Below are 23885 nucleotides of genomic sequence, written 5' to 3' on the forward strand. Positions count from 1 at the left end.
CTAGAGAAAACTAAAATACTCATTTCCGCCAAACCCAAACGAACTGTTTTTCAAAACATAGGGAAAACGACAAGTTGGATGGTTCCCTTGACCTTTGAAGAATGGTGAGCAAGCGGTAGATGCAACGCCTTTCAAAATGTCACACTCACACTCACGAGTCACCAGACCTTTGAAGAATGGTGAGCAAGCGGTAGATGCAACGCCTTTCAAAATGTCACACTCACACTCACGAGTCACCAGACCATGAAACTGCTCCTTTTGATATTTTTCAAACTGTCTTTACGTGAATATAAGACACGTACGCATTTAATCACCACATTGTTATTGGTCCACTCACAGGTCCACAAACTCCGTTTTCTTCCATTCTTTATTATACGAAAGGGAACAACAAATGTAAATACAATAACTTGAAATTAGAAGGCATGCATTAATAGGAAAGAAAGTAAATGCAACGTACATACAAGTTAATCCCTCTTTGGCTCTTTGTATTTAAAAGACAATGAGGTTCTCTTTAATATGGAGAAAATAGCAGGCAATATGGCGTCATGTCCAGATCAAAGCAGAGAGGGGCTTCTCTCTCGGAAAGGATACTCAGGTTTCGGATTTAATGACTCAAGCCGACGCTTCTGCGGGATCGGTAACTTATGGCATTCTGATCGTCGGAAGCTCTTCTTTGCCGTCAAGATGGGAATGGCTCTTGCCATTTGCTCATTCGTCATTTTCCTTAAAGAGCCTCTGCAAGCTGCCAGTAAATTCTATGTCTGGGCCATCCTTACTGTTGTTGTGGTTTTCGAATATTCCGTAGGTATTTTATTCGATCTCGGATATTACTATTCGATTTTGGGGGAGGATGTTAGTAGTTTTTACTATTCGATTTTGAGTGTTCTAGGAAATTCAGTTCATGACAATTTCCCCTGTGCAACAACCTAGTAAAATTTCATGACAGGTGGTTACTTCTATTACTAAATAGGAACTTACTAGTCCCCTGTATTTGGATTCTCACTCTCTATGTTAACTATTCGACCTACAATTCAGCCGCGTAGGCCATGTCTAAGCATTTATTATCTCATAGACATTTGAATTAAACCAATATTTTAAAAATCTGACAGGTAACTAAACCAAAATTGTTTTGGGTTATGGTCAATATGGTTAGACCGTGTTTAATAAGATTCAAACGAATTTAACTTAATTCAATCATATAATAAAATTAGAAATATATGTATTGTTAGTTGTTTTTTTTTTTTGAAAAAAGACTTTTAAAGGTGTTGTTAGTTAGCTTCTGTAATTTTTCCAAACTTAATTAAGTTATTAATCAAAATAGTTATGAAATAAAATTGAAGTACAAACCAAATGGAAATTAAATACTAAATCAATAATTTGATTTCAAATATAAAATATGTATTTTGATTTTGTATCTATCATAATGATTTATGAAAATTCAAAACAGTTTAATATAATAAAACTATTTATCATACTACATGGTTCTTTCATTGCCTGGTCCCTGGTGTTTGTTTAATTATCGCATTCTGTTACAAATTGTCCTTAGTAATCACAAATCAAAAAATAGTATAATAATTTAATTTTGGATTTTTAGCACTAAAACTCCTCAACTAAATTTGTTTTAGGAAAAAACCCTCAAACTAAGTATTTAACGAAATAACCTCCAAACTAACTTTATTTAATGAATTAAACCCTCTCAGTTCATAATTACCAGTAATACTGGTAAATCTTTAGTTTAGGAGTTTTTACATTAAAAAAAAACATAGTTGGGGGTTTTGTCATTAAAAAAAAACCAAAATATAATAACATTATCTAAAAATTAGTAACTTTAATTTTCAAAATTAGTATTTTTAATTTATATAGATATGTGAGTCTGATATTTTTTTAAATCAACACTATATATGTATAAATTAAAAATATAAAAACCCAAAAATAGAAAAAATTACCTAAAGCTTTACCTGTAATAAAAATTATCTAAAAATTAAAAATGTAAAAGACAAGAAAATATACCAAAAATTATATCTTATCTAGTAACTTTAATTTTCAAAATTAGCATTTTAAAAATTTCTATAAATATATGAGTCTGATTTTTTCTTTAAAAATAAACATTATATATATATATATATATATATATAACTTTAATTATACATTTTTATTTATACATATATAATGATGATTTAAAAAAAGTCAGACTCATATATTTATAGAAATTTTTAAAAATGCTAATTTTGAAAATTAAAGTTACTAGATAAGATATAATTTTTTATTATATTTACTTGTCTTTTACATTTTTTAATCTTTAGATAATTTTAATACATGTAAAGCTTTAGAATTTTTTAAATATTTTTTTGGGTTTTACATTTTTAATTTATACATATATAATGTTGATTTTTTTTAAGAAAATCATACTTATATATCTATATTTTTTTTAAATGCTAATTTTTAAAATTAAAGTTGCTAATTTTTAGTAATGTTATTATATTTTGAAATTTTTATTTTATTTTATTTTTAATGGTAAAATCTCCTAACTATGTTTACTTATCGTAAAAACCCATAAACTAAAGATTTACCAGTAGTACGGGTTACTACGACCTGAGAGGGTTTAATTCAATAAATAAAGTTAGGTTAGAGGTTATTTCGTTAAATACTTAGTTTGAGGGTTTTTATCCAAAACAAACTTAGTTGAGGGTTTTTTACATTAAAAATCCTTTAATTTTTACCCCAAAAAGACTTCCGTGTGCCACTCTTCTCATCCACTTAGATTCTTGCATGTTTAATTTGCAGGTGCAACGTTGGTCAAAGGGTTCAACAGAGCTTTAGGCACATTCTCTGCTGGGGGACTTGCTCTTGGCATCGCCAGGCTCTCTGTTTTATCAGGAGATCTCGAGCAATTCATAATCATCATATGCATTTTCCTTGCAGGTTACCGCATTTCTTGTGACTGATACATAAGGTTTTTCTTTATGTAGATAACAACACTTTCTCTATGACCTGATCTATCAGGTTTCAGTGCTAGTTATTTGAAACTCCACCCGGCCATGAAGGCATATGAATATGCATTCAGAGTGTTTTTGTTGACATACTGTATCGTCCTTGTTTCTGGAAACAACACGGGCGAGTTCTTTAGTACCGCTTACTACAGGTCTTTGTTTATTGTGCTTGGTGCAACCATCAGTTTGGTTGTGAATATATTTATATTTCCAATATGGGCCGGGGAAGATCTCCATAAACTAGTGGCTACAAATTTCAAAAGTGTCGCAAACTCACTAGAAGGTAAACAAATTAACATAACCTGCCATTTCATTTTCCTGTGCTTTAACTAAATTTTCAGGTTCCGTACACTTTAGGATGTGTTAATGGTTACTTGCAATGTGTGGAATACGAGAGAATACCTTCGAAGATTCTTACATACCAAGCTTCAGATGATCCATTATACAGCGGGTACAGATCAGCTGTTCAGTCTACAAGTGAAGAAGATTCTCTGGTATGTTTGAAATTGAGACAACTAGCTAAAACGAATTTGGATGATAATAACATTAAGATCTTTTTATTTGTATGTTTGTGTGGCAGCTTGAATTTGCCAGGTGGGAGCCTCCACATGGACCATACAGAACGCTTAACCATCCCTGGATAAACTATGTGAAACTTAGTGGTGCAGTAAGGCATTGTGCTTTCACGGTCATGGCAATGCATGGCTGCATTCTTTCAGAGATACAGGTTCCTTATCATACCATTTAATGTAAACCCAAATAAGATGTTTTAAAGCTTACAAGTTGAATCAGTGTTTTAAAAATATGGCTCACAAGTTAATGCATTTTTCTTTAATGAAAAACCCAAATAACTATTTTTAACTTAATTGAAAATCGTTTAGCAAAAGAAAACTATTTTTAACTCTGTTTTGGGGTCTTGTTCCGATTCTTCTTTACAAGTGTAAACGAATGAAAAATATTTTTTAAAACATTTCTTGAAAAAATAGAAAAATATGTGATTTCGATTTAGTTTTACTCGCTTTGTTGGAATTGTTGGTTTTAACTCGGTTTGTTGGAATTTCCGTTTGCTTTGACTTTTGCTTTAATTTTTATAAGGAAGAAAAGTTTTAATATTATAATTTATAAATATGTAGCATGTGTATATATTTTGATACATAATTGTATTTACACATATAATATATAATATATTATTTTAACGAATTTTATTTTATTTGGTTTGGTTAAAAATGGTTTTGGTTTCGATATTTGGGATTTTAAAATAACAAGATCAAAATTTTAAAACTGTTAACAAATTTTGTTTGATAAGTTTACGAATTAGGGTTACTGATTTTGGTTTGGTTTTTGATTTATTTACCCACCTTTAATGTGGAGGATTAAATTGTTTTTCTTAATTTCTCTGCATGATATGAGAACATTGTGTATTCCTCTAATATGGTAAACTAATGAGCTATGTCATTTGTGTTTTCCCCTTTTTGATTTATTTACCCACCTTTAATGTGGAGGACTAAATTGTTTTTCTTAATTTCTCTGCATGATATGAGAACATTGTGTATTCCTCTAATATGGTAATCTAATGAGCTATGTCATTTGTGTATTCCTCTAATATGGTAATCTAATGAGCTATGTCATTTGGCAGGCAGCACCAGAGAAACGACAGGCTTTCCGTCACGAGCTTCAAAGAGTTGGCAACGAAGGAGCAAAAGTTCTGCGTTTGATTGGACAAAAAGTGGAAAAAATGGAGAAGTTAAGCCCTGGAGAGATTCTTAAGGACGTTCAAGGTGCAGCAGAGGAACTACAGATGAAAATAGACAGTAAATCTTACCTTCTTGTCAACTCAGAAAGCTGGGCGGCTACCAAAGATCAAGCTGAAGCAGAAGAGACTGGAGGAAACAATCACACCGAGACCAAGGTGATCAAATCACTCAGTCAGATTTGGGATACCAACAGCAGCAACAGTCATAATCCAGCCAGTGCTAATGAATCTCAAATATGGGTATCAACAGAGAGTATGATGCTAAGGAATCGCGAGATGTGGCCAAGTGTGTCTTTTATTGGTAGTTCTGTGGTAAATGAGATGGAGGGCAAAATATACGAAAGCGCGAGCTCTTTGTCTTTGGCTACGTTTGCTTCCCTTCTGATCGAGTTTGTTGCAAGGCTGCAGAATATTGTCAATGCCTTTGAGGAGCTTAGCACAAAAGCAGATTTCAAAGATCAGGTTAATCAGACTCCTCCTAACGTAGTAGATCAATTGTAATTGGTTGTGGAAAATAATCAAGAGATATTTTTTTGCAGAAGTTGAGACATTTTGGGTTGTCTGATTTTAGGTTTAAAGAAAAGAACTTTTTTTCCTATTGTTCATTTGTGTTCACCAAAAATTTCAGATCTTTCTAATAGATAAGTAGTGCATATCATTTTAGTATGATTTTAGTTTTATGTATCTGACGTCTCTTCATGTTGCTCTGCTATTTTCCGGTTTTCCCAGGATTACAGATACCACCTTTCCTTAACCGAAATGGCTAAAAATAAATACAAATTGTATCCCCTGTATATTAATAGAAGAACATTTGAAAAGATGTACCTCAAGTTTGTAAATTTTTTTAAAAATGTCTATTCTACGTGTAAGTTAATTAGCATAGCAATTTGGTGATGTGACAGCTCCATATTTCAATTGAAAAAATTGTTGGTCCAAAGACAACTAGGTGGTTTCCCGCAAATTTGCGGGAACAAATAATTTTAAAATTTTGATATAACAAAATATTTTTTGTTTACGATCTACGATAATATATTTTAATATTTTAAAACTGAATGTGAATTTTTGGTAGCTAATTTATTAATAAACATATTTTATTATTAATACTTTTTAAATTCTTAAATAGTATTTAGTTAGATTTTTTACATCTTTTACAAAACAATACTTCATTAAATATTTATAACATTATTGTTAGAATATATATATATATAGTTTAATTGGATTGTAGATCAATTTTCGTCCATAAAAATTATTATAATCCAAAACATCAACTCATGTGACAAATACATACACACTTACAACTAAAGTATAAACACACACAAATTATTTAGAAGAAACAAAACTAAATATATATATATATATGAATTCTATTAATTTAATAAAAAGTTAAGAATATAAAAAATTTCTCATATGGATACCGAGCTTCCGGTTTGGCTAACAGAGTCTACATGAGTCTGTTGTTACTGACCAAAAAAAAAATTCATAAATATACTTTTATACTTTTATTCATAATATTCTTTGGATTGTTTTATAATTTTTTATAGATTTTTATATATTGATTTCTAAACTCTTATTAATAATATAATAATCATTGTTGATGATTTAAAACCTTACAATGATTACCATATTTATATAGCTATATACTATTATATATCTGGTATACACCATTATCAATGAATCAATATAAATGACTTTAATTTTTCTTTAAAAAATATATTAATCATCACAAATGATTTTAAACAAATTTAAATAATTTATAAGCTCGTTATATGATGCATTAATAGTTATTATAATATTTTTATTAAAACTATATGTATATTATGACTTAGATAGGAAAATAAAGCTTTTTACGACTGTTTATAATAGAAAAATAAACATAGTATATTAGTTTGCATAGAAATACCACCAGTATCCTGAAGAACCATGTTGACAACATTCTCCTTGCGAGGTGGCCAATTTTGATTAGGCTTCTCAGGTAGACGTGGTTTCCTATACCCTTGTGGATAACCATGCAGCTTGTAACACCTATTAACAGTATTTCCAGCCAAGCCAAAATGGGAACAGATAGGGCGAGGCATGTTCTTGTTGTAACCACCAGTATAAGCTGCGACAAGAGCGTCATCAGGAGTGTTCTGTGAAACGTTGAAGGCAACAGCACCTGTACTTTTCAACAACCGTTGTCTTTCCTCCTGAGAGACCAGATTGAACATCTTAGATATGTTTGGGCGTGGCTCCATCATTAAGATCTGACCCCTTCTGGCAGTAAATGTGTCATTAAGATCCTTAAGAAACTTCAAGATGTGATCTTGCTCTTCTCGATCCATAATCCATTTGAGACTATCACAGTTAGGACGGCCACAGCAACAAACATAAGGACTCTCATGATTCTTCAACTCCTCCCACAGCTTCTTAAGTTTTGTATAGTAATCACTCACACTTTGAGAGCCTTGTAACTCAGCAAATATCTGTTGTTTTATCTCTGCAGTTCTCGGTCCATCGCTTTGCTTAAATTGATCATGAATATCCAGCCACATCTGTCCCACAGTAGGCAAATACATGATACTCTTCGCGATCGACTTCTCCACAGCGTTAACAATCCAAGTGCAGACGATATTGTTACAACAAGACCAAGAAGCAAAATCTGGATGATTCTAAGCAACTACCTGATAGGTTCCATCAACGGGAAAAAAACTTTATTCCTAGCTCCCAAAGCCATTATCTTTGATCTACGTCAAGTAGTGTTTTGAAACCCGATCCGGACCCGCGGTTGAACCGGTAAACCCGGTAAACCCGGTGAGCCGAGACAAATTCGGTTCGGGTTTTGTGAAAAACCCAAAATTTAAAAACTCGCAAAAACCCACTAAAACCCAAAACCCGGTACCGGTTGAACCACTGGTTGAACTAATAGATAATTTTTACATTTTCCAAAACTTTTAATTATTTTTTAGATTCTCTTTTATATTCTAAATTTCCAATTAAAAATTAGGTTTCCTTCGGTTTTCTTTTTCTTTTTCATCTTCTTCTGCTAGCCCCTACTGACTCTGCATCTTCTGTTTATTCTTCCTTTTTTCTTTTTGATTATTTTGTTTATTATAAATCTGTAGTAAAATATATTCTAAGTTCTAAGTTTTACAACTCTATTCTTTGCCGATTAACAAATAATTTTTTTTGTTTTACATGTATCTAACTTAAATAGTCTAAGCTATTTTTTTGATTGTTTGTATATTAAATGAAAATGAAAATATAAAAAAGTAAAGTTCAGTATTTTCTAAATATTTTTTAAACATAAAATATATACATATCCAAACATTTTAAAATATTAACTTTAGTTTCTATATTTTTGTTTTCATGACTAATATATTATTATATAATAAAAGTAATTTACTTTTTAACCTGCGGTTTACCCGTGGTCGACCCAATGATCCAGTGACCCAGTAAGTAGTCCGGTTCAGTGTCCGGGTCGGTTTTCAAAACATTGACGTCAAGTATTGAAGTTACATAAACCAGCTAGATTCTCAGAGACAAGAGAAATACATCATGATCAGCACTATGAATGTAGAGCGGATTAGAGTTTGGATCCAACAGAGATGGCGTTGATCCGCGAGTTTCGTCAGATGCCGTATTCATGATCTCCAGAAGTCTTCAAGAAACGACGAATAAACCACAATGAGATGATGATCTGAGATTCCGAAATCGATCGATCAAGAAATTGATCGAACTCAATGAAGAGAGGCAAACAACAGCAGAATGCCGACGAAAAAAGAAACAAAGTTCTAGATCGCGAAAACCTCCAGAAACACCGATTTGATGTAGATGAGAATCGAAATCGATAGACTCATAGAATCCAAGAAAAATTATACCAATCTAAACGGAATGATTATGAATCCAAGGTTACCTTATAACTCTTAGATTTGATCAATAAATATCTAAAATGTGATTTAAAATATATATTTTGCTTCTTTGTACATATTGGTTTAACGATCTACTTTTAGCTTCTTATACATATTAACATGCATGTATTAGTTTATGTTAATGTAAATAATATTTGGAATATATAACCATGTAATACTATATATTCTTGCTTTATAAGACTGATGAATCATTTTTCCTTTAAAAGCCAATTTACTTTATCTTTATATTTTTGGGAGTGACCACCATATAATGATGCTAAATAATTGAGATAGGTGATGGATAAGCTATGCGCAGCGGGGAGCACATGGGATACAAAATATCATATCATCTAATCTTTTTTTTTGTAAATATCATCTAATATCTTAAAGATGATAAAATGCTAAAAGGCTTCCTTACAAAATCCTTGTGATTGGTACCTTATAGATAACTTGAAACCAAAAGGCATGGTTCGCTTTAAACCGAACAAAAAGACAGCAAATAAAAGGTCGAACAGACAAGAACATGTGCACAACTCCTTTTTGTTTTTGCCACTATATACAATGAAATACAAAACCGGTGAAAATAGTTGATATTCCCAGAAAAACATAAAGAGGCGGAATTCTATAGAAATAAAACTATATAAAAGAACAACAACATAAGAAAAAAACTTCAATTTCTAACAAAACAGAGATATTAGAATTTTTTTTCTTCTTAGATGTAAGATGTCTATCCTAAAACAGTTGTTGACGTAGTTGTTGAAACATATGTCGTATTGAACGGCAAAGACCATGTAGATGTAAGGTGATGAGATGAAATTGTGTAGATTTGGAGAGAAAACATGTACTTCGAAGAAAAGAGAAAAATGAATAAATTTGGCAAGCAAGTTTATGATTTAGTGTAAGAGAAATAAATGCATTCTAAGAAAAGGAAAATTGCATTTATTATTATGTAAGATGTACATATCTATTTTGTCTTGGAGACTAGGATTTAAGAAACGTGAATAATATCATAAGATAGCTATTAGGTCTTCTGTTGAGAGACAAAGATACATAGGCTGATCTTATAGAGAGAGAAAAGTTCTTGGAAGTATTATGGGGTCGTGCTGAATTAGTGGATAAGTACTTGACGGTAGAGAGATATAAGCGGGTAACTTAGGAATCTTTCAATATCATGTGTTAGGGTGTTAACACTAGACATGTAAAGCTAAATAAACAAAGTCTTGTAAAGATTGTTTAAGGTAGATTCTAATAAAGCATTGATGTTTTCTTATGAAATTTGTCTTTTGGTTTACCTTCTGTTTTACCTTTTTGTGTTTGCATCTGCACTTACAATTGGTATCAGAGCATCTAAATTACCGGTGTAATCCTGAAGGTGATAATGGACACGATTGTATCTATGCAGAAAGAGATCATGTTGAATGTGGACCAGTACGGTCATTGTAAGGCTTGCATGAAGTAGTTGATTCGAGGAATCAATGAAGATGTATGGATAGCTATAGAGATGGGTTGGGAGACATCTACCACAGTCACATGAGATGAGAAGAAGCCTAAGCCAAAAGAGGACTGGACAGAGGCAGAGCGCAATGCACCAAAGTTTAATGCAAAGGCGATGATAGTGATATTTGGAGCTGTTGAAGTGGAACAATTCTAACTGATTCAGGGGAGTACTTCAACTAAAGAGGCGTGCGAGATCCTGCTAAATTCGTTTGAAGAAGATGAGAGGGTCAAGAGGACACGCCTGGACCATCTTGGGTTGCATTTTGAGAATCTCAGATGGTCTGCTGATGATTATGTGGCAAGCTTTTGCCAAACTCAATGCTATGGCGCATAAAGTATGTCTACTTAGAAAGAAGTACAAGGAGAAAAAGCTGGTAAAGAAGTTGATACGTTGTCTTCCAACTAAGTTTGTAACTCATAAGACGGTCTTGAAGATGACTACAAACAAGGATGAGCTCAAGTTTGACAAGCTTGCAGGTATGCTGAAGACAAAAGAAATGGAGACAGATAGTAGTTCAGTCTCTACATCAAGCGGTGCGTCCAGGAGTATAGCGCTTGTAGTTGATAAAAATGTTGATAGACTTCATAAGGTTGAAGATGTCATTGGTACATTGGTCAGAAATTTTGGTAAGACGAATCCCTCGGGTGAGATGAATCAGTATGGTCGCCAGGGAGGTGATCATAGCAATGGCAGAAGAAGAGAAGGTCTCAAGTGCTATGAGTGTGAATGTGTTGGTCATATAAGGGCTGATTGTCCTGTAGCACAACAAAGAGAACTTAAGTGTTCTGACTGCAGAGATGTTGGACACACACGGCGTGAATGTCCAAACTCAAAGAAGGGAAAAGAAGTTTCATTGCAGTCATCTGATTATTCAGAGTCTGAAGATGATGGAAAGGTGATAAAGAATCAGGTTGCATTTGGTGCACACAAGGAGGGATCTAGTGAATGCTCAGATTCAAATGTTGGTACAAATGATGAGGAGTTCCACGTGTTGTATAACAAGTGCTTGAAGGTCAATGATCAGAATTTGAGACTCGAAAAGTTCGCTTTGAAACAAAATGAGCTGCTTGAAGAATTCTTTAAAGAACTTACGGGTTTAAAAGAGAAGAATGAGTCTCTTGAGCAAGAAGTTAGCAAGCTGAGGAAAATTGCTACTGTAGAAGTTCAACAGAAGGGGCTGTCACACTTTGTGCATGGGAGTACATCAAAAAGTGGAGTCAAAGAAGTTCGTCGGGAAGTACGTCGGGACGTATGACAAGGAGTACTGCAGGAAGTTCTATAGCGTGTAGCTGTGAGTAACAAGCCGAAGGTGGTACATCAGTGCACCAACATGAAGGTCAGACTTGAGGTCTAAATCATGGCTGTGCAGCTAGTACAAGGAAGGAGATTGATCGGTGCATCAACAACTGTGCCATGTCAAAAAAGAAGCAACATCAGATGTGATGTTAGTTTTGTGGGAAGGTTGGACACAAGGTGGACCGTTTTCCTCGTGAGAAGAGAATAAACATGGCCAAGAAGGTGAATAAGACATTCATTAAACCCAAGAGGGTTGAAGAGGTGATCTTAGGCAAGAGTTTCTTACTTGATCTAAGCATCTTTTTTACCTTAGTATGCAATCAAGTAGGGGGAGAATGGTGACGTTCTGGACGAAAGAAGGTTAGAGAATGCATATCTCATTCGGGAGAAAAGCATAGTATGGTGCACATCTCGTGGGGGAAGAAAATCACGTTTAGTATGGAAGTTCCAAGATGAGGAATGTGGTTGTTGAACCAGAAGAATGCTTAATCAACATACAAAGCTAAAAGGGGGAGATTGAAGATGTAAGATGTCTGCCCTAATTCCTGACGTAATTATTGAAAAAGACTTCGTGTTGAGTGGTGAAGACCATGTGGATGCAAGGTTCTGAGCTGGAGTCTTGTAGACTTGAGAGCAAACATGTATCTTGGAGAAAAGAGAAAGAGGAATAAACTTGGCGAAAAGTTTATGACTTAAAGGGAAGAGAAATAAATGCATTCCAAGAAAATGAAAGTTACACTTATTGTTATGGAAGATGTCCATATCTATGTTGCCTTAGAAACTAGGATTTGGGAACGTGGAGAATAATGTAAGATAGCTATGGGGTCATATGTAGAGAGACAGGGACACATAGGCTGATCTTAGAGAGAGAGAGAGAGAGAGAGAGAAAGAGAGAGAGAGAGAGAGAGAGAGAGAGAGAGAATAATTAAGTGGTTTAGTGATGATTTATTAATAAGAGAATAAGTAGTTAGTGATTGTTTAATAACATGAGAAGGAAAGGTTTATCAATGATTTATTAATTCTGATAATCAATGGTTTTGGTACAAATTAAAATAAAAAATAAGCGATGGTTTTGTAAGAAAGCTAACCACGTTTCTGGTTCAAATTAAATCAAAACTCTGAGTTTTAATATCAGTGGCATAAGGATGTAATTTTTGTGGAAAACTCAGGGTTAAATACATTTTGTACTTCAGTTTTAATAGATTAGATATAAGAGAGTTGGTTCTTTCGTGCCTGCCTCGGATTCAAATAATTTTTGGTATAAAGTTTTGTTGATTGAAATATCTAAATGCCAACATCTACCCTATGGTATAGTATGAAACTAAGGTTCATAACTTTTATGGAAATATGATTTATCATGGTTTTATGGATTTCAACCATGATTAAGTCATGTTTTAGAGTTATATTATCTATTTTGACTTCTTTATATAATTTTAATAAGTAAATACGTTTTGGATGTATTCGGAGATTTTGGAGTAACCCAAAAATGATTGAAATAGAATCGAAATACTCTTTAAGATTTTGTTATTCTTATATCTTAGTTTAGTGCAAGAATGAGATTTCGATTGTTTTATCTTACAAATGGATTTTTTTGTAACCCAAATGATTGAAATAGAATCGAAATACTCTTTAAGGAAATCAACCTCATCCATGATTCAATCATTATCTAAGTATATATTTTACACCAATTCGAATACCAACCCAAGTTAACCCACATAACACCTATAGTGTTACCTATAAACCACCAGAACGGCAAATTTTTCATTGGAGTTCTCTGCGTCGAAGTCTCATCGAATTAGAAAGAAAAGATAAGCATGTTAAAAAAATATTGAATCTTGCTTATTTTGTCATGTTGTGCAAGATTTGGATAAGGAAAACTTTTCTAAACATCAGCGATTTGGGCACCGTAGTGACTCAAAAACCTTACAAATATAGGGTTTGAATATGTAGGAGGAGAAATATAGAAGGAATTGTGATGCATGACAAACTGCATTTAAAAGACGACACTAAGGTAGCTGTTGGGAACGAGAGAGTTCGCCCTAATAAAAAGCTCTCAGGCCCGCCTCCCTAGGCGCCTCCGTTGATGGATCTTCTCCGTTTCAGCCCCGTCGCACAGCCCTCCTTCTGAAGCAGCTCGTCTCCCCTTCCTGGTTTGGACGATGAGTGGTCCTCCTCCATCGCGGTGTCGACCTCCTCCCGATCCACCACCATGTGGCCGCTTCCATGGATTTTCCCTCCAGCTTCAGCCCAGTTCTCCAGCCTCCAGCTCTATGAAGCAGCTCTCCTCTCCCATGGCTCCAGGGGTGACTGCGTCTCTTCTCCGTCTGCCGTCTCCTCGGTTACGACTCCGTCCTCCTCCAGATCCGCCGCCGTGTTCGTCTATTCCTGTACCGTTTGAATGTCTCATTCCACCGGAACCACCAGACCCTCCTGATACTTCCTTACAACTCGCCATTCATCTCACTCGTGTTGGTGTTGGTTCGCTTACTCTCCCGCTCATTCTGATCTGTGAAAATCTACAGCTCAGGGAATCAAGTTGCTTTCAGTCCGATGAGAAACATGCTGCCAGAAGATACCCGACCAGCCTCTTCTCACCACAAACACCTTTCAGTTATACACCTACTGGTATTTGCTCTCCCATTCCCAGCTTGTTAGATGTTGATGACCTATGGATATATTTGTGTTCCGTAAATACTCTCTGGATACAACACGGTAATGTTGGAATTAGAAGTTTTTACTGGAACTCAACTCTCTGCTACTCATCAAATCTCGTCAAGTCCTTATCTCAGGGTGCTATTAGAGGGGTTGTCTGGTCTTCTTTGCCAAACTTAACACAGCCGTGTTTTCCAATCAGTGCCATATCATCACATCCCATTGATCCATCTGTCTCATGCTCTTTATGGTCAAGAATAATTATGGAATTAGAGATGGAGAGCCCATCAACCGAGTTATGCAATTTGGGATTAGAACTTGGTAGTTATCTCTTTGGTGCAGTCACTGGTGTTGACTGATGTCTTGCATATTTGCATTGTTTTAACCATTCATTCATAGGCATTTGCATCATATAGATTAGGATTTAGGCATGTTTAGGTTGCATTTGGCATACATATGTCTCTATCAGGTATTGGAACACCACATGGAGTTCTTGGAGACATTTGGAAGCAATGTGCTCAAAAAGGGGGTGAAAGATGAGCATGGATGGAGGCCTTCGAGACATCTTCTGTTGCTAAGATTTTGTGGAGACACATGAAATTGAGTTAGCTTTCTAATGGAAGTGGTTTCAAGTCATTTGGAGATGTAACGAAGAAGTTATGACCAATTTACTAGAGACATATCCATCCGGAGCGACCTGACCGGAGCGACCCTGGCTGGCCGCTGTGACTTCACTCCTGGAGCGACCTCGGCGCAGCGACTCACCCAGCCCGCTCGTCTTCTTCGACCAACCCGCAGCGACCACCCGGAGCGACCCCTCCTGGTCGCTCCACCCCTTTATGCTACCCGATTTTATGATTTTTCAAGGACCTTTTTGCAATTTCTTATGCACGTTTTTACTCTGAAAAACCTAATGTTTAAGGATGTTGTAGCCACTTTTTTGGGCAGAGAATCTTTGATCTATTGAAGAACACAAACTCTCTCAAGAAATTAATCTCTTTTTGACTTGGTTTGTTATTGTTCTTGTGATCTCTCATCTATTTCTCTACATGATTAATCTGAAATCCATCATGGGTTTAAGAGGAATCATGGAGATTAGTGAGTAATCACCTTTTGAATTCATGGGTTAGGAGACTAAGGGTGATTAGGTTAGTTCTATGATGTTTTAGTGTAGATCATGTCATCTCCTTGCTAGTAGAGTGATTTCAATACATCATTTGAGTAGGCCACTCAAAGGGTGATCTCTAGGCATTTCTCACCCGACAGGTGTTCGATGAAATGCCCGAGTCAACTCTCCTAGGCTTTTAGTGTACTTTGCCAAAGACATTTGTTGTTAAAGATGCTAAGATAGCTAATAGACATGTTGTGACTGATTGCTTGCATGTTATTCAACCAAGGACACTTGATGTTTGAGATGTGTTAGCAAATGAGCATTCATCTAGACATAGAGCTTGCTTAGAATTGTGTCTAGGCTTAAGGTTGTTTGTTTGATCGTTTATTGTTCATCCTTAGTTCGAATCCTGATCACCCGAGGTCAAGTTCCTATACCCATGAGTTCTCCTTTCCAATAGCTTAAAAGTATCATTTTTATTGCTTTGCATTAGCTTTAATCATTAGTTTAGAAATCATCAAATCACTGGCTGCACTTAGATTAGGCAAATACTTGCATTCTCACTGCTTTGAGTCCCTCAGAACTGGTTCGACATTCATCACTATCCTACAACATTTGTTTTAGGAACTTTGAAATTCCTAGCATCAAATTGGCGCCGTTGCCAAATTCTGAGTTTGATTTGAACATTGAGATTTAGTCATTTGCTTGAGACTAAGTCATTTTTATTTTTTTAAGTTACTGATTCTCTTCTTCACCTCTTTGTGATTTTCAGGTGTATGAACTTGAGGAGCAAGGGTACATCAAACCTTGTTCCAAGAGCCACAGACATCAGAGCTTTGGAGAGAGAGTGTGCTAGAAAAAGAAGAGAAGAAGAGCAACAAGCTCAACTGCAGCCACTGGAAGCTGCAATGGAAGAACAACAAAATCCTCAGAACCCCAATGGACCTCAACAGCGACCAGCTCGCCCCATTGGCACTTATGACCGCCCCAACATCCATGGTCCTAGACTTGGAATTCGAGCACCAGCTGTGGCTGCTAACAACTTTGAGATCAAGTCAGGACTGCTCAACTGCATAGAGAACAACAAGTATCATGGTCTGGCTGTGGAGGACCCATTTGATCACTTGGATAAGTTTGACAGCTACTGTGGTATGTCAAAGACTAATGGTGTGTCAGAGGATGCTTTAAAGCTCAAGCTATTCCCCTTCTCTTTGGGGGATAAGGCACGTCAGTGGGAGAAGTCTCTACCAAGTGACTCCATCACCACTTGGGAAGACTGCAAAAAGGCATTCTTGGAGAAATTCTTCTCCACCTCAAGAACTGCTAAGTTGAGGAACGAGATCTCCAGCTTCCAACAGAAGAACTTGGAAGGATTCAGTGAAGCTTGGGAGAGATTCAATGGTTACCAAGCTCAGTGCCCACACCATGGTTTTTCCAAGGAGAGCTTGCTGAGCACATTCTACAGAGGTGCTCTTCCTAAGTATAGAGCCAGACTGGATACAGCTAGCAATGGGTTCTTTTTGGGGAGAACTGAGGAAGAAGCAGAGGCTCTGGTTGACAACATGGTTAAGAGTGATGCAGTCTACAGTGGAGACCATGACAGAAGCAGTAGAGGTGATGACAAGCACACAAGGAATGAGATCAAAGCTCTTCAGGAGAAGATTGACACACTCATTGCTGATAAGGCCACACAAGCGCAGGTGAACTTTGTTGGTAACCCACAACAGGAGATACCTCCTACTGTCAATGAGGTTGATGGTTTGGAAGGGCAAGAAGAATTGTGTTTCATCAACAGCAATGGTAGCTGGTACAAGAAGGAACCCAACTTTCAGTACAACAACTACCAACAGAAGCCCTATTCCAACAACCAGCAGAGTGGTTATCAGCCAAGAAACAACCAGCAGAGCAACTATCAGCCTCAGCAAAGCCCCTCTCCTAGCTCTTCTGCCCCTCAAGAGAGCAGCACTGATGCATTACTGAAACAGATCTTGGAGTCTCAGACTAGAAGTGAGAAGCATGTGGGCTATGAGCTGAAGAACCTTCACTCCAAGATTGATGGGAGCTACAATGAGCTCAACAACAAATTCTCCCACCTTGCTTCTTCTGTCAAGAATTTGGAGAATCAGTTTGCTTCCATGAGCACCCACCAGAATCGTCAGCCAGGATCTCTACCTGGAAAATCTGATCAAAATCCCAAGGACGCAAAAGCTGTCACACTCAGGAGTGGTAAGCAGTTACCTCCTAGAACCCTCACCAAGGATGCTGAGAAACAAGGTGAGGAGATAGCCATCAATCTAGATGATGAAGTGGTCATTGTTGATGAGAAGACAGATGATGAGATCTTGGAGAAGATTGAGAAAGATAAGGGTAAAGGAAAGGTTGGAGAAGAGAAGAAGACAACAAAAGATGGTGAATCTGCTGCTCCAGCAGGTGAGAGCTCTTCTGTCCCTCCTCCCTATGAACCCAAGCTTCCATTCCCTGGTAGATTCAAGAAGCAGCTGCTACAGAAGTACAAGGCTTTGTTTGAGAAGCAGATGAGTGAAGCTCAGGTTACAATGCCCATCATTGATGCTTTCATGCTGATTCCTCAATACAGCAAGTTCTTGAAAGATGCTGTAACTGCTAAGAAGAAGGAGATGGAGGGCATGATGGTTCTGAGCCATGAGTGCAATGCCATCATTCAGAGGCTTAATGCTCCAGAGAAGCTAGAGGATCCAGGATGCTTCACACTACCTTGTGCTCTTGGACCTATGGTTTTTGAGAAATGTCTCTGCGATTTGGGAGCTAGTGTCAGCTTGATGCCTTTATCTGTGGCAAAGAAGCTTGGCTTCACTCAATACAAGAAGTGTAGACTCTCTCTGGTGTTAGCTGATCGTTCAGTGAAGTACCCTGTGGGCATCCTAGAGAACCTCCCTGTGAAGATTGGAGGGTATGAGATACCTACAGATTTTGTGGTGCTTGAAATGGGTGAGGAGGCTCAAGACCCATTGATTCTTGGAAGGCCATTCTTAGCTACAGCAAGAGCTATTGTGAATGTGAAAGAAGGCAAGATTGACCTCCATTTGGGTAAGGCGAACATCCTCCACTTTGACATCAAGGAGAAAATGAAGAACCCCACTGTGTTTGGACAAGCCTTCATCATTGAAGAAATGGGCCCTCCTGCTGATGATCACCTTGGTGAGCTACCACCTGAGGAAGATGGGGTGTTAACTCCACTTTCTGCACCTACTCCAGCCTGATCCAAAGGAGGCAAAGTCAAGCTAGAGACTTAAAACAAGCTCACTTGGGAGGAAGTCCCATGAGTATCCTTGTATATATTGCATTAGTATTTTTATTTTCATCTTACTGCATAAAGCAATGGGAAAATGAAGTTGTGTGCAGGTAAAAATAGGCAAAAGGAGTGACACAAGGACGAGCAGAGCCCAACGACCAGTCACAGCGGCTCTGCCTGGTCGCTGTGACTCCATCAGCACGGAGCGGTCTTGGCGCAGCGGCTGATCCCCGTCGCTCGCTTCATTCTGGAGCGACCTCCCACAGCGGCTCATGGAGGTCGCTGTGAAGACATCACCAGCAGCGACGCACCCGCAGCGACATGTCCCCATCGCTCGTCTTCTTCGGCAGCGGTTAACTGGAGCGGGTCTCCCTGGTCGCTGAGAAGCCATCACCCGCAGCGACCCTACCTGGTCGCTGTGACCTCACCGAGCCGGAGCGGCCAGCCTCAGCGGGTAGCACAGGTCGCTCGTTGTTCCGAGCAAACCTGGAGCGACCCATCACAGCGGGTCCCCTACCTCGCTCCACTCCAGGTAACCTGCAACCCTTGTTTATCCCAGTTTTTCTTTGCATTTTACCTTTCCATTAGGTGTCTCCCTCACACAGAGACTGTGTGATTTAAGTGTGGGGGAGGTACCAAGTATTTGATCATGTTTGCTTTGATGATTCTGAGTCTCATGCATTACATTTTACATTCTTATTTGCATAGAAAAACCAAAAAAAAAGAAAAATTTAAAAAAAAAAAAAAAAAAATTTGAAAACACACAAAAAGAATCATTTAGTGTATCATTTGCATACTTTAGGATTGAGTCTAGAAGCATATAGGTTGCATTCATTTGCATTGGGAGCTGATTTAAAACGCCTTGTAGGGAGCATTGTCTAGCCTTGTATAGTTCATGCACCTCTCTTGAAAACCTTGTAAGCTTTGTGCCTTGAAAACTCTCTCTGAAACTCAATCTCTTAAGCCAACTACAACTTTGAATCGAACTGAATGAACTTAATTTCTTGCTCATGGTCCCTTGTGTGCTAAGTCATGGATATTCACACTAGAGTTGTCACATCTTTTATGCCGATCTTTTTGACAATCTCTAGTGGCATTCCACTCCCTAAAACCCTCTCCTCCTTTTAAGCCTTAATTGTTTGTTGAGTGAGGCCTTTTTCGGAAAGTCTTACATGCGCATAATCTTGAGAGTATTGGGAACGACAATGCTCAGTCTTCATTCTTGCTAGATTGCTTACGCTATTGTCTAGCCATAGGTGGGGGTGAGTGTTGTAAAGTTTGAACTTGAAAGTTGAATGGGAATGAATGAACTCTTGTGCTTAATTGTCTTATTGGGAATTGTATAAACCTCTAGCTCAAAGTTGTGAAAGTCTTGGCCCCCAAAAAAAAAAAAAAAAAATAAGAAAAAAAAAAGAAAAAAAAAGAAAAAGGGGGCTAGCAAAGTGAGAATGAGCTTAGAGGCTGTGTTTTAAAAGTTTAAATATTTCCCTTGATTGAGAGTTTGTGGATGTGTTCTTGAGATTTTTGGGTGAGAGATGTGAGATGGGTGTAACTTGGGATTTCAATTGTGTCACTTGTATGTTTGAAAAAGGGTAGAACAATGAAGATTGAGCATTGTATGCATTAGTTGATCCCTTTCTTAGATATATTATGTGCAATGTCAAGGCTACTTGTTTTGAGTGTTAAACCTTGAAGATAATGAGTTATGAAACCTTTGATCACTAGAGCGAAAAAGCCTTCCCTTACCCAAATGACTTGGACCAATTGACCATTTGCATAGAGCTCACTTGTTGTATTGCTTAATGAATGTGAGAGTTGGCTGAATTGAATGTGTGAATGCATAATGTTGAGTTGAGACAGGCCTAGAGAAGCTAGAGGATAATAAGAGAGAGTGTGCTAGTACTGAATTCTTATGTTGAAGCAAGTGCTTTTGTGTTTCTCTTGGCTATGAGCTCCCACTTTCAAACCTCTTCCCCTATGAGTCCCAGAAAGTTCACTTGAGGACAAGTAAAGGACTAGTGTGGGGGAGTTGATGTCTTGCATATTTGCATTGTTTTAACCATTCATTCATAGGCATTTGCATCATATAGATTAGGATTTAGGCATGTTTAGGTTGCATTTGGCATACATATGTCTCTATCAGGTATTGGAACACCACATGGAGTTCTTGGAGACATTTGGAAGCAATGTGCTCAAAAAGGGGGTGAAAGATGAGCATGGATGGAGGCCTTCGAGACATCTTCTGTTGCTAAGATTTTGTGGAGACACATGAAATTGAGTTAGCTTTCTAATGGAAGTGGTTTCAAGTCATTTGGAGATGTAACGAAGAAGTTATGACCAATTTACTAGAGACATATCCATCCGGAGCGACCTGACCGGAGCGACCCTGGCTGGCCGCTGTGACTTCACTCCTGGAGCGACCTCGGCGCAGCGACTCACCCAGCCCGCTCGTCTTCTTCGACCAACCCGCAGCGACCACCCGGAGCGACCCCTCCTGGTCGCTCCACCCCTTTATGCTACCCGATTTTATGATTTTTCAAGGACCTTTTTGCAATTTCTTATGCACGTTTTTACTCTGAAAAACCTAATGTTTAAGGATGTTGTAGCCACTTTTTTGGGCAGAGAATCTTTGATCTATTGAAGAACACAAACTCTCTCAAGAAATTAATCTCTTTTTGACTTGGTTTGTTATTGTTCTTGTGATCTCTCATCTATTTCTCTACATGATTAATCTGAAATCCATCATGGGTTTAAGAGGAATCATGGAGATTAGTGAGTAATCACCTTTTGAATTCATGGGTTAGGAGACTAAGGGTGATTAGGTTAGTTCTATGATGTTTTAGTGTAGATCATGTCATCTCCTTGCTAGTAGAGTGATTTCAATACATCATTTGAGTAGGCCACTCAAAGGGTGATCTCTAGGCATTTCTCACCCGACAGGTGTTCGATGAAATGCCCGAGTCAACTCTCCTAGGCTTTTAGTGTACTTTGCCAAAGACATTTGTTGTTAAAGATGCTAAGATAGCTAATAGACCTGTTGTGACTGATTGCTTGCATGTTATTCAACCAAGGACACTTGATGTTTGAGATGTGTTAGCAAATGAGCATTCATCTAGACATAGAGCTTGCTTAGAATTGTGTCTAGGCTTAAGGTTGTTTGTTTGATCGTTTATTGTTCATCCTTAGTTCGAATCCTGATCACCCGAGGTCAAGTTCCTATACCCATGAGTTCTCCTTTCCAATAGCTTAAAAGTATCATTTTTATTGCTTTGCATTAGCTTTAATCATTAGTTTAGAAATCATCAAATCACTGGCTGCACTTAGATTAGGCAAATACTTGCATTCTCACTGCTTTGAGTCCCTCAGAACTGGTTCGACATTCATCACTATCCTACAACATTTGTTTTAGGAACTTTGAAATTCCTAGCATCATTGACCCACAGAGTTCAAGCCAAAATCATCATAAACCACTAGCTCCATCAAGCGCAAAGACCGTTGTAAGATTGCTGTTAAAATGGAGTTTTTCAAAGCGTGAAGATTGCAGTCCTCTAGTCTTTTCTTTACGAAAAAGACTACTCAAATTTCCTCATGCCCATAGCCATGAGAGATCCTTTACACATGTCCTCCTACTGTTAGGAGATAAAACTACCACCAAAAGTCTTCTCTATGGTGCTGTGTACGTTTCTGCAGAGGACCAAGACGTCATTGAGACAGTATATTCGGCTGGTATGTCTGATATCAGCAAAAATTGTTGGCTCCGACACGGAAATGTTGGCAGCCAAAGTCTCTTCTTAACATCAGCTACTGCCTCACCATCAAATACTGTCAAGCTCATCAACCTCTACGCAGTTATGAAGGTGGCTTGTCCTTCCTTGCCGGGTTTAAAACACCCTCCTCTCGCCACCACTATCCACGTCCAGCAGCTGTCAGGATCTTTAACAAGCACACATGTCCATGTTCGTCTCACTCAAAGTTTAGCTCGGAGTCAGTCATTGCTTGAAGCTTGCAGTCCCGCAGCCTTGTTACAAAAGGTGAATCAAACCTCATTATGACGGGGCCATGAGAGATCGTTTTCCCCCGTCCTTCTCTTTGTAGGAGAGAAACCTTCCGCCAAAACTCCTCGCTATACAACGGAACTCATTCCAGTTAGACCCGAGGCCTTGGAGCATTCAACGTCACGACATACGGTGACTATTTTCAAGTCTGAAAAACTCAAAGTACGCAGTAATTTCTTCATGTGGTTACTCGCGAGTGACATCTTTGTAACCTTCTACGACATCCTATCAAACTTGTCTAAGTTTGTGTTTCTATCCTTGCATTGTTTTGTTCTTGATTTTCCTAAAAAGACTGCACATCACTGTTTCGATGTTGCTAGTATCCATGTAAATGTTTAACATATGAATGAAAAACATCAGTTTCACAAAAAAAAAACAAACTGCATTTAATACCTATTTAACAATTAAAATGTAAAATTTAATAAATTAATAAATTATTGTTTATCAGTGTACTGATTTTTGTACTATAGAGAAAAGAAGGAGGGAGAAGTGCATGCGATGGCAGATGCCCAATGAGATCACAATTTTATATTATTCATTTATTTTTAGTTTATTGTCTATAAATAATATAGTATTAAATCTTTTGATTAAAAAAATGTTAGAAAATTATTTAGGGGCTAAAAAGTTATTATACCTGCACTTTTATTTTTGTATCTTATGTTTGATTAGTTTTCTTATATTTTTTAATTGACTCATATAACTATGTCTGAGACATATTATCTGGGATCCGAAAATTCGAGATCTGCTCCGAAAATAAGATATATGAGATGTCCGAATCCAGATAATAAAATTTTAGATTCGTCAAAACAGAATCCAGATTCAAATATTTTGAATTTTGGTCCAGACATCCATATCAGAATCTGTACTTTTAAAATATATTAAATTTATTTTTATTAATAATTTTATTTGGTATATTCACAAAATCAGTTTTCTAATCTTATATTTTAATCTTTTAATATTATCTACATCTATATATTTATAAATCTTGTATAAATATTTTATTTATATTATATTTTTTAGAATTTTAGTATTTTGTTTAAAAAATTATTTTCTTACATTATTTTTACGAATCCAGATCCAGATATCCGGGGTATTACGATATCTAGACAAATATTCAAAAGTCACGAATCCGAATCTGGATACTAAACCCATGGACCCGACGAATCACGATACCCTAAATTTCATGGATATTTGGATCCGTCCTACCCGTACTAATATATCCATATCCATTAAAACTAGTTCAAAAATTAAGATACGCTCTTAATTAGTTTCTTCAGTGAATTAAAAATATTAATATAATGAAAATAAGTTAAAATTTATATTCGATAATATTTAATTAAAACTAACTTACTCTTTACAAATATATTATAAC

At 36.9% G+C, this 23885-nt stretch overlaps 2 protein-coding genes and 1 non-coding gene across 4 annotated transcripts; 2 read left to right on the forward strand and 1 right to left on the reverse strand.

Annotated features, from left to right (window-relative positions):
- Positions 1-351: 351 nt before the first annotated feature.
- LOC108811872 (aluminum-activated malate transporter 6) lies at positions 352-5388 on the forward strand. 2 transcript variants are annotated; one of them, XM_018583982.2, is made up of 6 exons: positions 352-748; positions 2785-2922; positions 3004-3273; positions 3348-3484; positions 3571-3717; positions 4627-5388. In XM_018583982.2, exons 1-6 carry the CDS (start codon positions 517-519, stop codon positions 5242-5244), a joined length of 1542 nt encoding a protein of 513 aa, XP_018439484.1. In that variant the 5' UTR covers positions 352-516; the 3' UTR covers positions 5245-5388. The 2 variants fall into 2 exon arrangements, with proteins under 2 accessions (XP_018439484.1, XP_018439483.1); XM_018583981.2 differs by having other exon boundaries at positions 353-805.
- Positions 5389-15031: 9643 nt separating this feature from the next.
- LOC130496785 (uncharacterized) lies at positions 15032-21890 on the forward strand. Its single transcript, XM_056989241.1, has 2 exons — positions 15032-18990; positions 21868-21890. Exon 1 carries the CDS (start codon positions 15964-15966, stop codon positions 18424-18426), a length of 2463 nt encoding a protein of 820 aa, XP_056845221.1. The 5' UTR covers positions 15032-15963; the 3' UTR covers positions 18427-18990; positions 21868-21890.
- Positions 16513-16619, reverse strand: LOC130497205 (small nucleolar RNA R71). The gene has a single exon (XR_008936216.1). It is a non-coding gene; the product is annotated as a small nucleolar RNA R71 (small nucleolar RNA).
- Positions 21891-23885: the final 1995 nt, after the last annotated feature.

This window comes from Raphanus sativus, chromosome 6 (genome assembly GCF_000801105.2).
Source record: "Raphanus sativus cultivar WK10039 chromosome 6, ASM80110v3, whole genome shotgun sequence".
Classification (NCBI taxonomy): Eukaryota; Viridiplantae; Streptophyta; class Magnoliopsida; order Brassicales; family Brassicaceae; genus Raphanus; species Raphanus sativus.

Coding starts and splice junctions, on each gene's coding strand:
- LOC108811872 (XM_018583981.2), top strand. CDS start 517: ATGGAGAAAATAGCAGGCAATATGGCGTCATGTCCAGATCAAAGCAGA. Junction 806..2,784: donor GGTTTTCGAATATTCCGTAG/GTATTTTATTCG, acceptor TTTAATTTGCAG/GTGCAACGTTGGTCAAAGGG. Junction 3,718..4,626: donor GCATTCTTTCAGAGATACAG/GTTCCTTATCAT, acceptor GTCATTTGGCAG/GCAGCACCAGAGAAACGACA.
- LOC130496785 (XM_056989241.1), top strand. CDS start 15,964: ATGAACTTGAGGAGCAAGGGTACATCAAACCTTGTTCCAAGAGCCACA.